The sequence below is a fragment of the Colius striatus genome, chromosome 3, assembly GCF_028858725.1.
Source record: "Colius striatus isolate bColStr4 chromosome 3, bColStr4.1.hap1, whole genome shotgun sequence".
In the NCBI taxonomy this organism is placed as follows: domain Eukaryota; kingdom Metazoa; phylum Chordata; class Aves; order Coliiformes; family Coliidae; genus Colius; species Colius striatus.
In genome coordinates, this window is record NC_084761.1 from 98,495,577 (window position 1) to 98,511,989 (window position 16,413).

At 47.9% G+C, this 16,413-nt stretch overlaps 1 protein-coding gene across 3 annotated transcripts in view; it reads right to left on the minus strand.

Annotated features, from left to right (window-relative positions):
- Positions 1 to 16,413, minus strand: part of ALMS1 (ALMS1 centrosome and basal body associated protein) — a 92,172-nt gene that overhangs the window by 10,687 nt on the left and 65,072 nt on the right. For all 3 annotated transcript variants that reach the window (XM_061993358.1, XM_061993357.1, XM_061993354.1), the window contains 6 exons: positions 12,972 to 14,167; positions 7,762 to 7,876; positions 5,867 to 5,989; positions 3,077 to 3,315; positions 1,173 to 1,356; positions 910 to 973 (listed from right to left, as the gene is read on the minus strand). In XM_061993358.1, the coding sequence (XP_061849342.1) occupies positions 910 to 973; positions 1,173 to 1,356; positions 3,077 to 3,315; positions 5,867 to 5,989; positions 7,762 to 7,876; positions 12,972 to 14,167 (1,921 nt within the window). The remainder of the gene's footprint in view (positions 1 to 909; positions 974 to 1,172; positions 1,357 to 3,076; positions 3,316 to 5,866; positions 5,990 to 7,761; positions 7,877 to 12,971; positions 14,168 to 16,413) is intronic.

The following is a 16,413-nucleotide window of genomic DNA, read 5'->3' on the forward strand; positions in this document are numbered from 1 at the left end:
ACTCACTGCAAATTGTTTCCCTTACCAGCTAATTTGCCATGAGAAATTCCAGTTATACCCTCACAGGGAAAAAAGAAACAGCTTCTGCAGTCATTATAGGTGTGGATTTCAAATGAATGGGAGGGAATAAATTACTTCTCAGCTCCAACAGAGCTGCAGGACAACAGCAGGGAGAAGGCAAAATAAGTCAGCAAGTGTGACTGCCTGAATCAGTCTCCACAGAAGCCCTGCTGACTTGGGGTATTATGAAATCAGAGTTGCTGAAAATACGAGTTCATCAGATGCAGCAACCTCACAGTGCAAGTGACTCAAACCCAAATCCTTCCACCTCAGCTAAAACACGTGGAGATGCATCCCTTGGGGAACTGCCACATTTACCCCTCGTGGCACCTTTCTAATAACCCCCTAAAAACACTTTTAAATGCCAAAGGTTACTGAAATCATCCTTTTTGGACTTTCCTGGCATATATGTCAAGGGGTTTATTGTATATGTGACTCTGCTTCTGCAGGGGGGTTGGACTAGATGATCTTTAAAGGTCCCTTCCAACCCCTGTCATTCTGTGGTTCTATGTTTTGTACAATCACAGTGTAACTGAGGTTGGAAGGGAGTTCTGCAGGCCACCCAGTCCAACCCTCTCCTCAAAGCAGGGCTAACATCAAGGCTAGATCAGGTTGCTCAGGCCTCTCAACTTGTGACTATCTGGCAGATACTGCAGCAGAACACTCAGGTTTAGCTGCACAAATCATCTTTATCTTGCTTCTAGGACTTCCAATATAGGGGCTTTCTCCCTCTGATCATCTGTTGCACTGAAAATGCTGCTTCTTTGACTACAGATATGATTCATTCACCTTTCCTATCCATTCACTCAGGTCACCTACCTACCTGCAACAAAGTTGTCTTAACCTTACCTTTTAGATCTTTGAAGCATTTCACTCTTTGGAATCGTTCTTCTCTTTTCTCTAATCCGAAAACCTGGATGGAAAACGTTGAGGGAAGAGAATGGTGAACAATTCCACTTCTCATCAAGGACACTATTGCAACTCTAAGACTCCTTTATGGATTCTTACAGACAATGATGTTAAGTAACTGTAATGCTCTGACACCCCTCTTAAGTCTAATGGGGAAAGTCATTAATTCATACAGAAGCCAGGAAGCAGAATGCTGAAGGTACCTCTGTCAGACAGGATGTGATTTGTATTCCTGTAGCCTTTTCTCTTCTCTGGAGGATTAAATAGCTCTTCTCTTTGAGCCTGCAGCACACTCTGGATCTTCCTTTCCTCCATGACAAGCTTCAGGTGCTTCACACGCTCTCCAGAGCGGGAGATGAAATCGGGGCGATAGGCTGCAAGAGCCTCCTGAGATGGGATGACACAAAACAAAGCCTAAATGGCTTTGGGAACTGAAAGGGGACAATCAACTATCTACCAGCACTCCCAAAAAGTGGGGCAAAAACATCCCATCAAAGTACTATGTGGTATGACATACAACACCTTGTACCCTTAATGCTGGGCAGATCCTGAGACCTCTTCCAAAACCACTTAAGAGAGTCAAGCCCAGGGGACAGAAGATTCTGTAACTTAGCACCATCTCCCTTGTTGGCAGCCTGTGGGGACATCAACACTGGCAATTTATTTTGGAGCAGAAGGGGAATTTTGAAAGCAATCTCCTGATTTCTCTGTTTGCAACACCTGAATTTCCACCACAGAGCAGCCTCTGAGCAGCTGCAACTGAGAGAAACTTCAGCAGCACCCTCAGGTTGCATTTCCCAGTTTACATTTCACTTGCTGTGGATCACAGAGTCACACAGTGGTGGGGTTGGAAAGGACCTTTAGAGATCATCAGTCCAGCTCCCTGCCACAGCAGATCCCACTTAGATCAGGTCACACAGGAACGTGTCCAGGTGGGTTTGGAAACCTCCTGAGAAGGAGCCTCCACACCCTCCCTGGGCAGCCTGTGCCAGGGCTCTCTCACCTCAGCATCAAAGGAGTTTCTCCTTGGGTTTCAGTGGAATTTTCTGTGTTCCAGCTTCATCCCATCACCCCTTGTCCTGGCACTGGATACAACAGACTAAAGTGCTGCCCCAACCTCCTGACACCCACCAGTGAGATATTTGTAGCTATTAATGAGATCGCCCCTCAGTCTCCTCTTCTCCAGACTGAACAGCCCCAGGTCCCACAGCCTTTCCTCAGCAGGAAGATGCTCCAGTCCCCTCAGCATCTTGGTGTCCCTGCACTGGCCTCTCTCCAGCACTTCCCTGTCCCTCTGGAGCTGGGGAGCCCAGAACTGGACACAGGACTCCAGATGAGGCCTCAGCAGCTCTGGCAGAGCAGAGGGGCAGCACAACCTCCCTGGCCCTGCTGCCCACACTCTCCTCAATGCCCCCAGGCTGCCATTGGCTTCTTGCCCACGAGCCCACGTTGCTGCTCATGGGCAGTTGATTCTCCCCCAGCACTGCCAGGTCCCTCTCCTGGAGCTGCTCTCCAGCAGGTCACCCCCAGCCTGTGCTGCTGCAGGGGGTTGTTCCTCCCCAGCTGCAGGACTCTGCCCTTGTCCTTGTTGAACCTCAGCAGGTTCCTCTCTGCCCCACTCTTTTAAAGCTATTTCTATAGACCACCCTTCATGTTTCCACAGACATGTAGAGTGATCACTCCTGACTTGAGGCACAGGTTGTGTACACACACACATGCACTGCTTGAACTCACTGGATGCATTTAACCCCCTTTTAATCACATTCTGTGTACATCACACAGTATCATTTGTGCATAGAAGCAAGTTTGACTTGACATTGTGCCAGTTACATTCCCTTTAGTCTCTGAAGCCAAATGATTTAAGCCCTAGAAGATCAAATGGATCCAAAGGCATATTGTGGAAAGCCAAGTTACCAGAAGCAAAAGGTGATGAATTTGTTGCTTTTCTTGGGTTTCTCTTGCTTTGGTTTTTCATAGCAGTCTGCAACATGTTGACTTTCAATGATTACCAAGACTAAATACATTTTAAGAAGGGATAAAAAGGGTTTCCACAAGATTTAGCCTGACTCCTGAGATCTCAGCAGCTTACAGTGCCACATGCCTCTACCTGCAACGTCAGCTTCACGAAGGGCCGTGGGACTCTGTTCTCAGCATCTCTTGCTGGGAGTGCTGGCTGAAGCCTGTTGCTGTGCTGCTGCTCTTGCCAGTTCTTCTCTCGGAGAGGCTCTCTCCAAGGCTTTGTGCAAGTCAATGGTTCAAACCAAGATACACCAGGGCCAGAAGAGGAGTGGTTTTCTTTCCTAGATTCAGATTTCAAGTCTTCTGCGTGCACAAGGTGTGAAATCCCTGTTGAAAGACCCCAGAAGAAAGGCTGTAAGCAATACATCTGCCTATTTTCCATCCCCACCTATGGCCCTTTATGCCTGTGTTGATTTTGGCTGGCAAAGAACTAATGTTCTTCCCAGTAGCCAGTGTGGGGCTGTGTTTTGGGACTGTGCTGGAAACATTTCAGTCACTGCTGAGCAGGGCTTGCACAGAGTCAAGGCCTTTTCTGCTCCTCACATTGTCCTGCCAATGAGTAGCTGGGGGTGCAGGAGGAGCTGAGAAGGGGGAACACAGCCAGGACAGCTGACCCAGGGGATGTCCCAGACCATACGAGGCCATGCTCAGCAGGTAAAGCTGCAGGAGGGAGGGTGGATGTTCAGAAAGGGTGGAGAAAGGATGGTGTTTGTCTTCCCCTGTCACACAAGATGCAGCCCTGCTGTCCTGGGGACATCTCAACACCTTCAACGGGATGTGGTGAGTGAATTCCTCAGTTTGCTTTGCTTGTGCACATGGCTTTTGCTTTCCCTAGTAAACTTTGTCTTAACATACAAGTTTTCTCCCTTTTACCCTTTGATTCCTTCGCTGGGGGCAGTGTGGGAGCAGCTGTGTGATGCCAGCTGAGCTTAAACCATGACAATGGCCAAGTTTTGGCTAATTCCAATCAGTGGCTGCAAGAAACACCTCAAAAGCATTGTTGTGCCAAGTGTCAGGAAACCAGCAAGCCTTTCTCAAACACTTGTGAAAAAGCACCAAGTGGCTTCATTTGCAAGTTGCTGTCTATAGAAAGAACAGTTATTTATCAGCAATTACACATTTCTAAGGAGCCTCTCTGCTATCCTCAGTCCTGTGGCTTTTTATAGAAGAAGATCAAAGACTTTGCATCTTCCAAATGTTAAATATGTACACACAAATCAGATTACTCACAGCTCACACACAAAATGGGATTCGAATGCATCAGCTACTACTTTGGATATATGGAGTTTTCTAAATGGAACTGGTATGAGAGAGAGAGATTTGTCCCTGTGACAACAATGGTGAGTAAGGCAAATATTTTTAAACATTTAATCATGATGCTGTGAGGACTGACAGGAAATTTAAATGGAAATGGGTGGGGGAAAGAGGGGGAAAAAATCAACCACAGAGGCTCAAGGGTTGGAAGGGAGCTGCAAAGCTCATCCAGTGCAACCCCCCTGCCAGAGCAGCACCACCTAGAGCAGGGCACACAGGGACTCATCCAGCTGGGTTGGGATGTCTCCAGAGAAGGAGCCTCCACAGCCCATCTGGGCAGCCCCTGCCAGTGCTCCCTCACCTCAGCAGGGAACAACTTTGTCCTTGTGTTGCTTTGGAACCTCTTCTGCTCCAGCTTGTCCCCATTGCCCCTTGTCCTATCATTGGCCATCACTGAGCACAGCCTGGCTCCAGCCTCCTCACACCCACCCTTGATGGATTTGTAACATGAATGAGGTCACTCCTCAGTCTCCTCCAAGCTGCAGAGCCCCAGCTCCCTCAGCCTTTCAGCACAAGGCAGATGCTCCACTCCAGCATCTCTGTGCCCTGCACTGAGCTCTCTCCAGCAGCTCCCTGTCCTTCTGCAACTGAGGGGCCCAGAACCGGACACACTATCCCAGATGTGGTCTCAGCAGGGCAGAGCAGAGGGGCAGCAGAACCTCTCTGACCTACTGCCCACAGCCTTTCTCATCCACCCCAGGATGCCATTGGCCTCTTGGCCACAAGGGCATGTTGCTGGCTCATCTCATCCTGCTGCCCACCAGCACCCCCAGCTCCCTTTCCCCTCTCCTACTCTCTAACAGTTGAAGAGAGGAAAAAAGAGAGTCAGGAGGCTACACTAAAAGAGGAAGACAAGTCTAGTTCTTCTGGTATGATAACCTTCCTTCAAGAACTCCTGAAAAAACCCTTCCTATGTGACCTGATCTAGGTGGGAGCTGCTTCTGCAGGGGGGTTGGGCTGGATGAGCTCTAAAGGTCCCTTCCAACCCCTCCCATTCTCTGATTCTATGACTTGCTCTTTGAAGGCTCAACACATGAGCCAATAATTACAAGTTACAGTGACCAATTACTGGGAAATTAACAGAACTATTTATACTCTGATAATCTAAAGTAAGTATCTATGTGATTCCCACCTCATTCATCTTTCCCTGCTTTATTCATTGCTTCCTATGTCCTGCCTTCACTGGTGAGGCTGCATCTAACAGCTTGACTGAAAATGCCATCATAAAAGAGCTTTGACTTGTATATTAACAGAGAGCTCACTTGTCACCCTGTTTTTGTTTATAGTTCACTGACTAAAGTCAGAATAAGAACTGACTCTACAGTGACAGGCTACTCTGTGTCCTAGCTAATCCTCCTCTCCTGTTTTGCTTGGTGCTGTTGAGAGGTTCAGCCTTTCTGACCTGCAGAGAAAGTGTATGTTGGACTGACCTTGTGGCAAATGCAGTCTGCTCCTTTCTGTCCTTTTCTCCATGACACAAGCCTGCCTGGCTGTCCCTTCTGCTTACCCTTCCTTCCTGCTGCCTGATGAGCTGTGACCACACCATCTGACTCCCCAGAATTACCATCCACACGGTGCCAGGCTTCCTGTGGCTCTTGGCTTGGTTGGCTACACCTTGGGGTAGGAAAAGTCACACCAACATCTCGAGTGTTCTTCTTAGTTGCACTGTTCACAATCTCCAAGTCTCCTGTAGTTGAAAATGAAGCAGTAATATCTCATTCCAGAGCAGCTGGGAGCACTGCAACATCAGCATGTGACATGAACAGTTCAGGGGGTGACATTTTCACTTTTAACTTCAAAGATCACTTTCTTTACCCCTCTTGCAAAAGCCCAAATGCTTTAACTGTAAGTGGGAATATAGAACAGTGTGTACAGTGACTAATCAGATGGTAACCCAAGGCAAAAGAAAGGGCTGTCAATCAAGTATCCCAACCAAAAAAAGCAGATCTAGATACACATGAACATGGGGAGGGTAAATGAACTTGAACCAACTATGGCCCTGAGTTGACTCTCAGAAAAGTCAACTTCAAATCTGCTGCTGCACAAAGGCAGGTCAACATACAGCCTCACATTTTGGACACTGGAACTGCAGGGTTTCATGGACCTGTTGGCTTACCCATCCAAAGTTCTGGTTCAGCTATAGAAGGCTGGTTCACCCACAGCACTACCAATACTTAAAAGAAACATCACCACAAACACTCAACAGAAACAGAGTGGAAGGCTGCAACTAACATTGAAAATGTTGCAACAGGATCATGAAAACAAGCCATGAAAATACCTTTCTGATTGAGTCCACTTGCACATGACCAAAAAAACGAGCAGTAATACATAACTGATATGTCTGATGAATAAAACAAAGCCATTACTCAATCTGATAAGGGGAAGTCACAGAATGGTGGGGTTGGAATGGACCTTTAGAGATCATCCAGTCCAACTGCCTACCACAGCAGATCCCACCCAGATCAGGTCACACAGAAATGTGTCGAGGTGGGGTTGGAAACCTCCTGAGAAGGAGCCTCCACACCCTCCCTGGGCAGCCTGGGCCAGGGCTCCCTCACCTCAGCACTGAAAGTTTTCCCTTATGTTTCATTGGAACTTTTTGTGTTCCAGCTTCATCCCATCACCCCTTGTCCTGTGACTGGATACAACAGAAAAAAAAGTGCTGCCCCAAGCTCCTGACACCCAGATGAGGCCTCAGCAGCTCTGGCAGAGCAGAGGGGCAGCACAACCTCCCTGGCCCTGCTGCCCACACTCTCCTCAATGCCCCCAGGCTGCCATTGGCTTCTTGCCCACGAGCCCACGTTGCTGCTCATGGGCAGTTGATTCTCCCCCAGCACTGCCAGGTCCCTCTCCTGGAGCTGCTCTCCAGCAGGTCACCCCCAGCCTGTGCTGCTGCAGGGGGTTGTTCCTCCCCAGCTGCAGGACTCTGCCCTTGCTCTGCCCTACTCTCAAGCCAGTTGATATCTCACTGACTGGCAGCACAGCCTCTGGTTGGTGTGTTAATGAAAACAATGAAGAAAATGAAGTCAATGCAGAACTGCACCAATCCAGGACCAGCTTAAGCCTGACATAGAATATAACACCCAAAAATTACCAAGCATATGAAACACTGCAGTTCCCCACAGCAACAGCATATGCCTACAGAATACATCCTGTCAGTGACAGATGTCTTGTGGAGAAAACAATATAGAAAAGAACACACTTAGTCCACCTTTGCTATTGGAATCAACCAGAAGCTTAGGTTAATAAACTTAGAAGTGAGAAAACTGGCTCCTATAGCAGATCAGGAAAGGAAATGAAATGGTTCCTTTTAATGAGAACATAACAGCTTTCTCTAAAAGCACGTGAAGGATGCTGCATGTACATGCCCACCAGCAGAAACACACACCAGACTGGTTTCCAAAGAGATGAAAGGCAGAAGCAAATACAGAAGAGACAAGTTTGGAATGAACAACTCACCTGCTTGGATGCCTTTGTTCAGCATCCTGGTGCATCGCTTGTTACTCAGAGCAGAGCTTGGGCCCCAGAAACTGCTGCTGGGAGAAGCTGAATCTGAGGAAAAGGAGATTGCACTCTGGAAAAAAACATGCAAGAGAAGAGGAATCCTTGAAATACCAACTGAAATGAAGAGAAAGTGGGTTTTAAACAGCAAGGGAAATGTTGTGGCTGTCACTCTTGTGGTAGCTTGAGCCCACTGCTCTTCAGGTGTTTATCACACTGTCTCATATTGCTTTGCCATACAAGTGCCAGTCTTGACTTTAGCCTCATGCCCCAGTGCACTTTTAGTATCCCATGACAGTAAGAGCAGCACACTGTTTCTATAGGGAGCAGCCTGCCTGTGATCAGGTTCTGCAGGGTGCTGAGCATCATCCAGCTCATTGGTTCTGCATTCCTGGGACAACACAGACTCTCCAGGCAGACTTACACAAAAGCTTTGCTGGGGCAAGATCATTCACTGGCTGCACTTGCATGAGAGACAGCAAAGTGTGATGTTTCTTCTTTGGGAAGAGGGGGAATCAATGCCTAAAGTGAATCTGATATTCCTACTCTCTTGAACCAAAAGCCTCTAAATGTTTGCTGGAGGGACAAACTGTCCTGAAAGATGAAGATGATGTAAATTCACAATGAGCTCCAGTTCTGTTTGAAACAGCCAAGTGCTTTCAAAGCATGGGAAGTTCTCTCAGCCTGAGCTCCTCATTCCACAGAGTCCTCCAGCTAGAGAAAATTAAGCTCAGGAAGAAACAGAAGATACATGTGGTGAGAGAGTGGCTGCCAGTGGCCACAGAAACTGAAGTGCCAGCTGCAGGGATGTAAGCAGCACAACCTCCTTAACATAAATCACTTTTAATTTGCTGACCTGTTCTAATTGTGCAGCCATTGAAGAAGGAACATGCTCTGCCAGTGTACTGCAACCAACCCACAAGCTCTTTGCTGATATAGAATGCAGAACAGGTTAGTGCTTTATTAACAGCAATTAACTGGCAGTGCCTCCCCAGGCTTCAAGCCCAGCAGTGCAGCACAGACCAATCTCTGCAACTCCACTGAACTTCAGTTTTAATTATTAACTGCTTTTTTTTCCCCCTTGATCATAGCAATTAGCATCCTGTTGGTAACTCAGAATGCCAGCCACGATGCAAACACAGCCTCTTCTAATCACCTTCTTGTTGCAGCTTGGCTGGCACCACTGGAGTCACAGAACAGTGGGGGTTGGAATGGACCTTTAGAGATCATCCAGTCCAAACCCCTGCCAAAACAGGTCCCATCTAGATCAGGTCACACAGAAACGTGTCCAGGTGGGGTTGGAAACCTCCCAAGAAGGAGCCTCCACACCCTCCCTGGGCAGCCTGGGCCAGGGCTCCCTCACCTCAGCACCAAAGGAGCTTCTCCTTGGGTTTAAATGGAACTTTTTGTGTTCCAGCTTCATCCCATCACCCCTTGTCCTGGCCCTGGATACAACAGACTAAAGTGCTGCCCCAAGCTCCTGACACCCATCATTGAGATATTTGTAACTATTAATGAGCTCCCCCCTCAGTCTCCTCTTCTCCAGCCTGAACAGCCCCAGATCCCACAGCCTTTCCTCAGCAGGAAGATGCTCCAGTCCCCTCAGCATCTTGGTGTCCCTGCACTGGCCTCTCTCCAGCACTTCCCTGTCCCTCTGGAGCTGGGGAGCCCAGAACTGGACACAGGACTCCAGATGAGGCCTCAGCAGCTCTGGCAGAGCAGAGGGGCAGCACAACCTCCCTGGCCCTGCTGCCCACACTCTCCTCAATGCCCCCAGGCTGCCGTTGGCTTCTTGCCCACGAGCCCACGTTGCTGCTCATGGGCAGTTGATTCTCCCCCAGCACTGCCAGGTCCCTCTCCTGGAGCTGCTCTCCAGCAGCTCACCCCCAGCCTGTGCTGCTGCAGGGGGTTGTTCCTCCCCAGGTGCACAAGGAACATCATTTCATTTCAACACTACAGGAGGCAGTTTTTACCCCTGTGCACAGTGGCAAGAACTGGGGATTTGCAGTTCCAGAAAACAGCCAGAGCTCCAGCAGAGTGCACTAGGCAGATGTAGCAGATATCTGCCTTCCTTCAGTGAACAGAAGCAAATTTGAATATGTGCTCAGCAAAAGGGAAGAGAGTATAAAGCAAGGAATAAAACCCAAGATAACCCATTTGCATGCACATGCATGCCAGCCTGCAGAAATCAATCCCCCCAGCCACTCAATACTGATTATTGACATGCAGATTCCTATTTGGACTAGAATATTCAGTGCAGTGTTTCAAAGCCCTTCAGCAGTTGAATAGCTCAACCTTCAGCTTTGTACCTGCTACCAGATGGCAGCTTGAAGAGTGCTTTAGAAGTAACAGAAACTGGAATAGATAAAAAAGCTTCTGGGATGGGTTCAGCATCTATAAATAAATAAGAAAAAAGAAGCTGTAACCAAGTTTCCTGGAAGCTGAGCTGACAATGGGCTGCCACAGAAAACCTGAGCTCCAAAGTGCAGCTTGTCTGAAAGATTTGTGCAGCAGTCTCTCCAGGAGTAGGCCTCCTGCTATAAATAAATGTGTATCTGTTTCTGATCCACAGATATTTGCAACTAAAAAACACATCATCTCCATTTCTGTTCAGTCAAGCAGCACAGAAATCACCAACATTTGGATTTTAAGGCTTTTTTTTGCCATCAATTTTCTCTCATTCCTTATTGGAGGTAGGTCATCAGTCTAAATGTGTTGCTAAAAAGAAGCCTACACAATCATTTGGGGTTATTTATCCTGGAGGAGGCTCAGAGGACACCTCATCACTTCCTACAACTCTCTGGAGGGAAGCTGTAGTGAGCTGGGGATCAGTCTCTGCTCCCCAGTAATGAATGACAGGACAAGAGGAAACAGCCTCAAGCTGCCCCAGGGGAGGTTGAGGTTGGAGCTGGGGCAGAACTGTTTCCCTGAGAGGGGTGTCACCCCTGTGCCAGGCTGCCCAGGGAGCTGGGGGAGTGCCCAGCCCTGGAGGGATCCCAAAGCCTGGAGCTGAGGTGCTGAGGGCTGTGGGTCAGTGCTGGGCTGGGCAGGATGAGGACAGGGCTGGGACTGCAGGAGCTTCAAGGTCTTCCCCAACCAAAACAATCCTCTGATCAGCAGATAGAAGATATCACTTTCTAAAGCCATATGGGGTAAATGCCACAAAAAGTCTTTATTGTCATGTATTATTGCAGTCAATCATCTCATGGGTGGTTCTAACAAGGCTCCATGTTGGTTTTAAGGACCAAATAGTCATTGGAAGATTAGTCTTAGGAATAGAACAAGGAATAAAATCATCTAAATACCACAGCCACATGGGAAATGTTAGATTCTAATCTTATTACTACATGGACAGTGGTGTCATTGATGTCCATTTTCTTTTACCCTTAAATAAGTACTATAAAGAAACAGGTGAGGTGCCTGAGGGCTGCAGCAAGGCCAATGGCACTGCAGGCTGCACAAAGGGCAGGAAGGACGACCCAGGACACTCCAGGCCAGTCAGCCTCAGCTCCATCCCTGGAAAGGTGATGGAACAACTCATCCTGCATGTTATCACTGAACATAGGAAGGAAAAATGGTTATCAGGGGGAGTCAACATGGCTTCACCAAGGGGAAATCCTGTTTGACCAACCTGATGCCTTCTGTGCGTGCACAACCAGCTGGCTGGATGAGGGGAGAGCAGCAGATGGCATCTGCCTTGACTTCAGCAAGGCTTTGGACACTGTCTCCCACAACACCCTGATCAGAAAGCTGAGGCAGTGTGGCTGGGATGAGTGGACAGTGAGGTGGATGGAGAGCTGCTGAATGACAGAGCCCAGAGGGTGCTGAGCAATGGCACAGAGTCGAGTTGGAGGCCTGTGGCCAGTGGAGTTGCACAGGGATGGGTTCTGGGGCCAGTCTTGGTCAACATCTTCATCAACCACCTGGGTGAGGGCACAGAGGGACCCTCAGCAAGTTCCCTGCTGGCACCAAACTGGGAGCACTGGCTGATTCCCCAGAGGCTGTGCTGCCATTGTATCCAGCAACAGGACAAGGGGTGATGGGATGAAGCTGGAACATAAAAAATTTCACTTAAACACAAGGAAAAACTGTGTCAGTGTTTGAGTGAGGGAGCCCTGGCCCAGGCTGCCCAGGGAGGGTGTGGAGGCTCCTTCCTTGGAGGGCTTCAAGCCCCACCTGGACATGTTCCTGTGTGACCTGATCTAGGTGAACCTGCTTCTGCAGGGGGGTTGCACTGGATGATCTCTAAAGGTCCCTTCCAATCCCATCACTCTGTGATTCTGTGATATGTTTTAAGCATTCTTAGCCTTGTGGAAGGCTGTTTTGCCCCAGACATCCATTCATTCCCTGCAGTTGTTTCTGTTTGAAAAAGCTAACTCCTTTCCACGTAATCTAATAGTAACGATGGCAATTCCACTTTCCCCTGGTAATACAATCTTTCTCACTTGCTCCTGTACTTTTCAGGGTTAATGTATGTTACAGAACAGCAAAACACTCTCATTCAATCACCAAAACCATGGCAAGGCCCCCTTTCAGCAAACTCACTTTCATTTCTCCTCCAAAGGGCCAAATTCAGCTGAAGTCATCAGCGATTTTCTGCACTGTCAAACAGCTTCACTGCTCATTTTCACCCTGACTCCTTAGACAGGAGACTTGGTCTGCCAAATACAGAAACTGAAGAAGCTTACAGCCAACACTCAGCAAGACAAAGTGATTCCAACATTTAAAAGGGACAATCAGGAAGAAAATTCAACCAGTAACTCCAGTGAAATGGTCTCTGTTGTTGCCAGAGGTGTTCAGGTAGCAAAATGTACCACCTCAACTTACCAGCACTGTCTTGGGGGATTGCTACAGCACAGAACCTGCAGGTAACCAGAAATCACATACAGCAGGATCTTGCTTCCCAAGATAAATAAGAGACAGAAAAAAGACAAATAAGAACAAAGGGAAAGAAAGCACAAGTGATGGTTTAAGCTGTTCTGAGCTTGTCCTTATTCCTGGAGAGGCAGACAGACTTGTTTGAGCTCCTTAGATCAAAGAAACCTACCACACAAACAACATGCTCTGGGCAATTTGAAATGATTCTCCTAAGAATAAACCCTGTCACTGTAGAGGAGTTTAAGTGTTGTAAAGATTAGGTAAAACAGTCTTTTGGTCTGGCCACATACCTGGATGTCTTTCATCTTCCTGTGTCTCCCAGAAGCAGCCTTTGGATATTCTACACCCTCTGCTTGGTCACTTCCCTTGTCCCACTTTTCAGAGCGACTTTTCTGCTGGTGGATGGTACAATAAAGCTGGGAGAGTATTGGTGACACCTCCACTCTTTCATGCCCAAAAGCCCTGATCAGCCTGGCAGTATCAATGGTGGAAATGGAACTGCTCACTTCAGTCTGAGTAGCAGTTTCCAGCTCGGTTTGGGTCACCACATCCGATTCTGAGGTAGTGGAACTGATGGTGGTGCCATGATCTCTGCTAAGCCTTGTCTCTGAGGAACTGTCACTAGGACTTTCCAAGTACTGCTGGTGCTCCAACATTTTAGTCAGGTGGCAGATACATTTTTCTCCTGACCTATTTTTCCTGAGCTCAACAAAGCTATTTTTGTTATGGGTGATGCGTGGTCCTTCTCCAACATGTGTTGCATTAGGCTCTGTGGTACTTTCAGACACACTCTTTCCTGGCAATTTGCTTTTCTTCTGCTCTTTTCCCATGATTGTCTTTTCAGAAACACCCCTTTCACATTTTGTTGGTATCAGTGTATGCTTAATGGGATTCTGAAGGACCCTGGCCAGTCGATCCAGGCGTTCAACAAGGGACAGCTCGCTGCTCCTCCTCAAATCACGGTGCTGGTGTCTCTTCTGGCACTCCAAAAACTTAATCCAGAGTTCATCTAAGTTCCTACTGGAGTGGCTTCTCTGTCTTGGTGGTAGGTCTTTCTCCTCAGCCTCATTAAGTTGAGTTGTTTGGCTACCAGGCAAAGGATAATTTCTAGCTGCCTTTTGTTCTGCTTCTCTTCTGCTCTGTTGAAGCAGCTCCTTCCCCAACCTTTCCATTCCCAAAGATGTGCTGCCGTTGAGATCCTCACTCCTGCTGCAATCTGCTTCTGCAGCCAGGGGAAAGAATTCACCATCACCAGCTTTTTCATGATGAACAGAGAAAACTGGTGGATGACCATGTGCTTTCTTCTGATTCTGCAACCCAGGCCTTGAGGAAGGTCCAGCATGGCCAAAACCAGAACTGTCCTCTGACAGTTCACTGTCAGACACGAAGTAGCTCCCACATGGGGGCATTGGATGGTGAAGGTTGAGCCGTGCAGACTTGGAGCCCGAAGGAAGGGGTTTTACAGACTTGGAATGATCTGTGCATTCTAGAAGAGAACAAAAGACATGTTTGTTTCTTTCTTTACAGGCAAGCAAGTAGCAAACAGCTAATCTTAAACAGGATGATTTTCATGCTAACACCTTCCAATCCCTTCAAAGGATTAAAAGCAGGAATTACTGCATCCGTTCCTAAAATGGGACAAACACAGAAATGGAGTTTCAGCATTATTAACCTCTTTCAGACAAATGCCCAGGGAGTACAAATGTCCCTCAAGGCTATGCCTGAACACTAACTCAGAGCAGCACCATACATGGGCTGTGGAGGCTCCTTCTCTGGAGACATTCCAGCCCACCTGCACGAGTCCCTGTGTGCCCTGCTCTAGGTGGTGCTGCTCTGGCAGGGGGGTGGCACTGGATGAGCTTTTGAGGTCCTTTCCAGCCCTTAACATTCTGTGAACGTCTGAAATGACAAAGGACTATATGCAGAAATCCACTTCTAAACTCCTTGCACTAGACATGCATTAAGTATGCATGGGGGTCAAACTGCTGGAGAGCTGCTATGCAGAAAGAGACCTGGGAGTGCTGATTTCCAATAAACTGCCCATGAGCACCAATGTGGCCTCATGGGCAAGAAGCTAATGGCAGCCTGGGGGCATCTAGAAGAGTGTGGGCAGTAGGGCCAGGGAGGTTGTGCTGCCCTGCTGAGACCTCAGCTGGAGTCCTGTGTCCAGTTCTGGGCTCCCCAGCTCCAGAGGGACAGGGAAGTGCTGGAGAGAGGCCAGTGCAGGGACACCAAGATGCTGAGGGGACTGGAGCATCTTCCTGCTGAGGAAAGGCTGTGGGACCTGGGGCTGTTCAGGCTGGAGATGAGGAGACTTAGGGGGGAGCTCATTAACATTTGCAAATATCTCACTGGTGGGTGTCAGGAGGTTGGGGCAGCACTTTTTTCTATGGTATCTAGCAACAGGACAAGGGGTGATGGGATGAAGTTGGAACACAAACAGTTCCATTTAAATACAAGGAAAAACTGTGTCAGTGTTTGAGTGAGGGAGCCCTGGCCCAGGCTGCTCAGGGAGGGTGTGGAGGCTCCTTCCTTGGAGGGCTTCAAGACCCACCTGGACACATTCCTGTGTGACCTGATCTAGGTGAACCTGCTTCTGCAGGGGGGTTGGACTGGATGAGCTCTAAAGGTCCCTTCCAACCCCATCACTCTGTGATTCTAGGATTCTAAGTATGCATGCAGTATGTGCTAGCATGAATTTATTCCAAAAGAACCTTGGAGTCCTTTGTATATGCCTGGGGGAGGAAAAACTCAAAATCACATTAAAAAAAGTTAAAGTGAGGTTTATATTCTTTGCATAATGGACTGACTTGTGTTATGAACCAGCAAGGCAGAAAGTAGGAATTATGGATTCTAGTGCCAGAGGATGTCCCAAGTCTCTGTGCTTACTGCAGGTATTCCATGACCTTTTAGCCAAGTCAGTCAGGTAAAGATGCCCTACAGAGTAGCAATAGCTTTCATGTCAATTAACAAGCCAATACAGAAGAAGAACAGTCCACCTACAAATGGTAACACCAGTGCCTAGGCAATGGGGAGCTGTCAAGAAGTGCATATCAAGCTCCATTAATGGCAGGAACCACACTGAGGGCAGTTTAGCCCTCCAGCATTCCTCCCTGGTTTGAGGGGTTTGGTTTGTAGTTGTGCTGCTTCCTTTTCAACAGCCTTGTTTCTGTGACTGTGATCAGCTGAAGAAAACAGAACTGGAAACCAGGTCCTCCTTTCCTCACTTGAGGAAGCTTTGCCATTGATTCAGCAAACGGGTGCCAAGCTCCTCAACTAAGCCTCTCCTCATCCCAGCAGGAAAATACCTTCCTCCTTCATCAAGAATCACAAGCTATGGTCTCATAAAACCTCAGCTCCAAGTGGGAAAGAGCAATGCAAGACAAGCTCAGGAAGGGGTATGACTGCATGAATTCATACTGTCAACACTGCCTCATCAAACTGACTTTTATTTAACCACTTGTTTTCCTTGCCTTTCATGTATCTCCTCCTTTCTCAACACAGAGACATTTCAGTGCAACGTCAGGATCATGAATAGCATAACCAGACCCAGTCTCCCTAACTCTGAAACTGGAGGAATCTGTCTTTCCAAGGTCACTGTTTATATATTCATGTAAGAGGATTCCTCCCCATCGTCCTGACAAATGAGCTCAGGCCTGGCAATACTGGGAATGTATTTTTCAAGTTACCAACAAAGTGGAAGGAATGAAAACAGGCAAAAAAAAGCCAAAA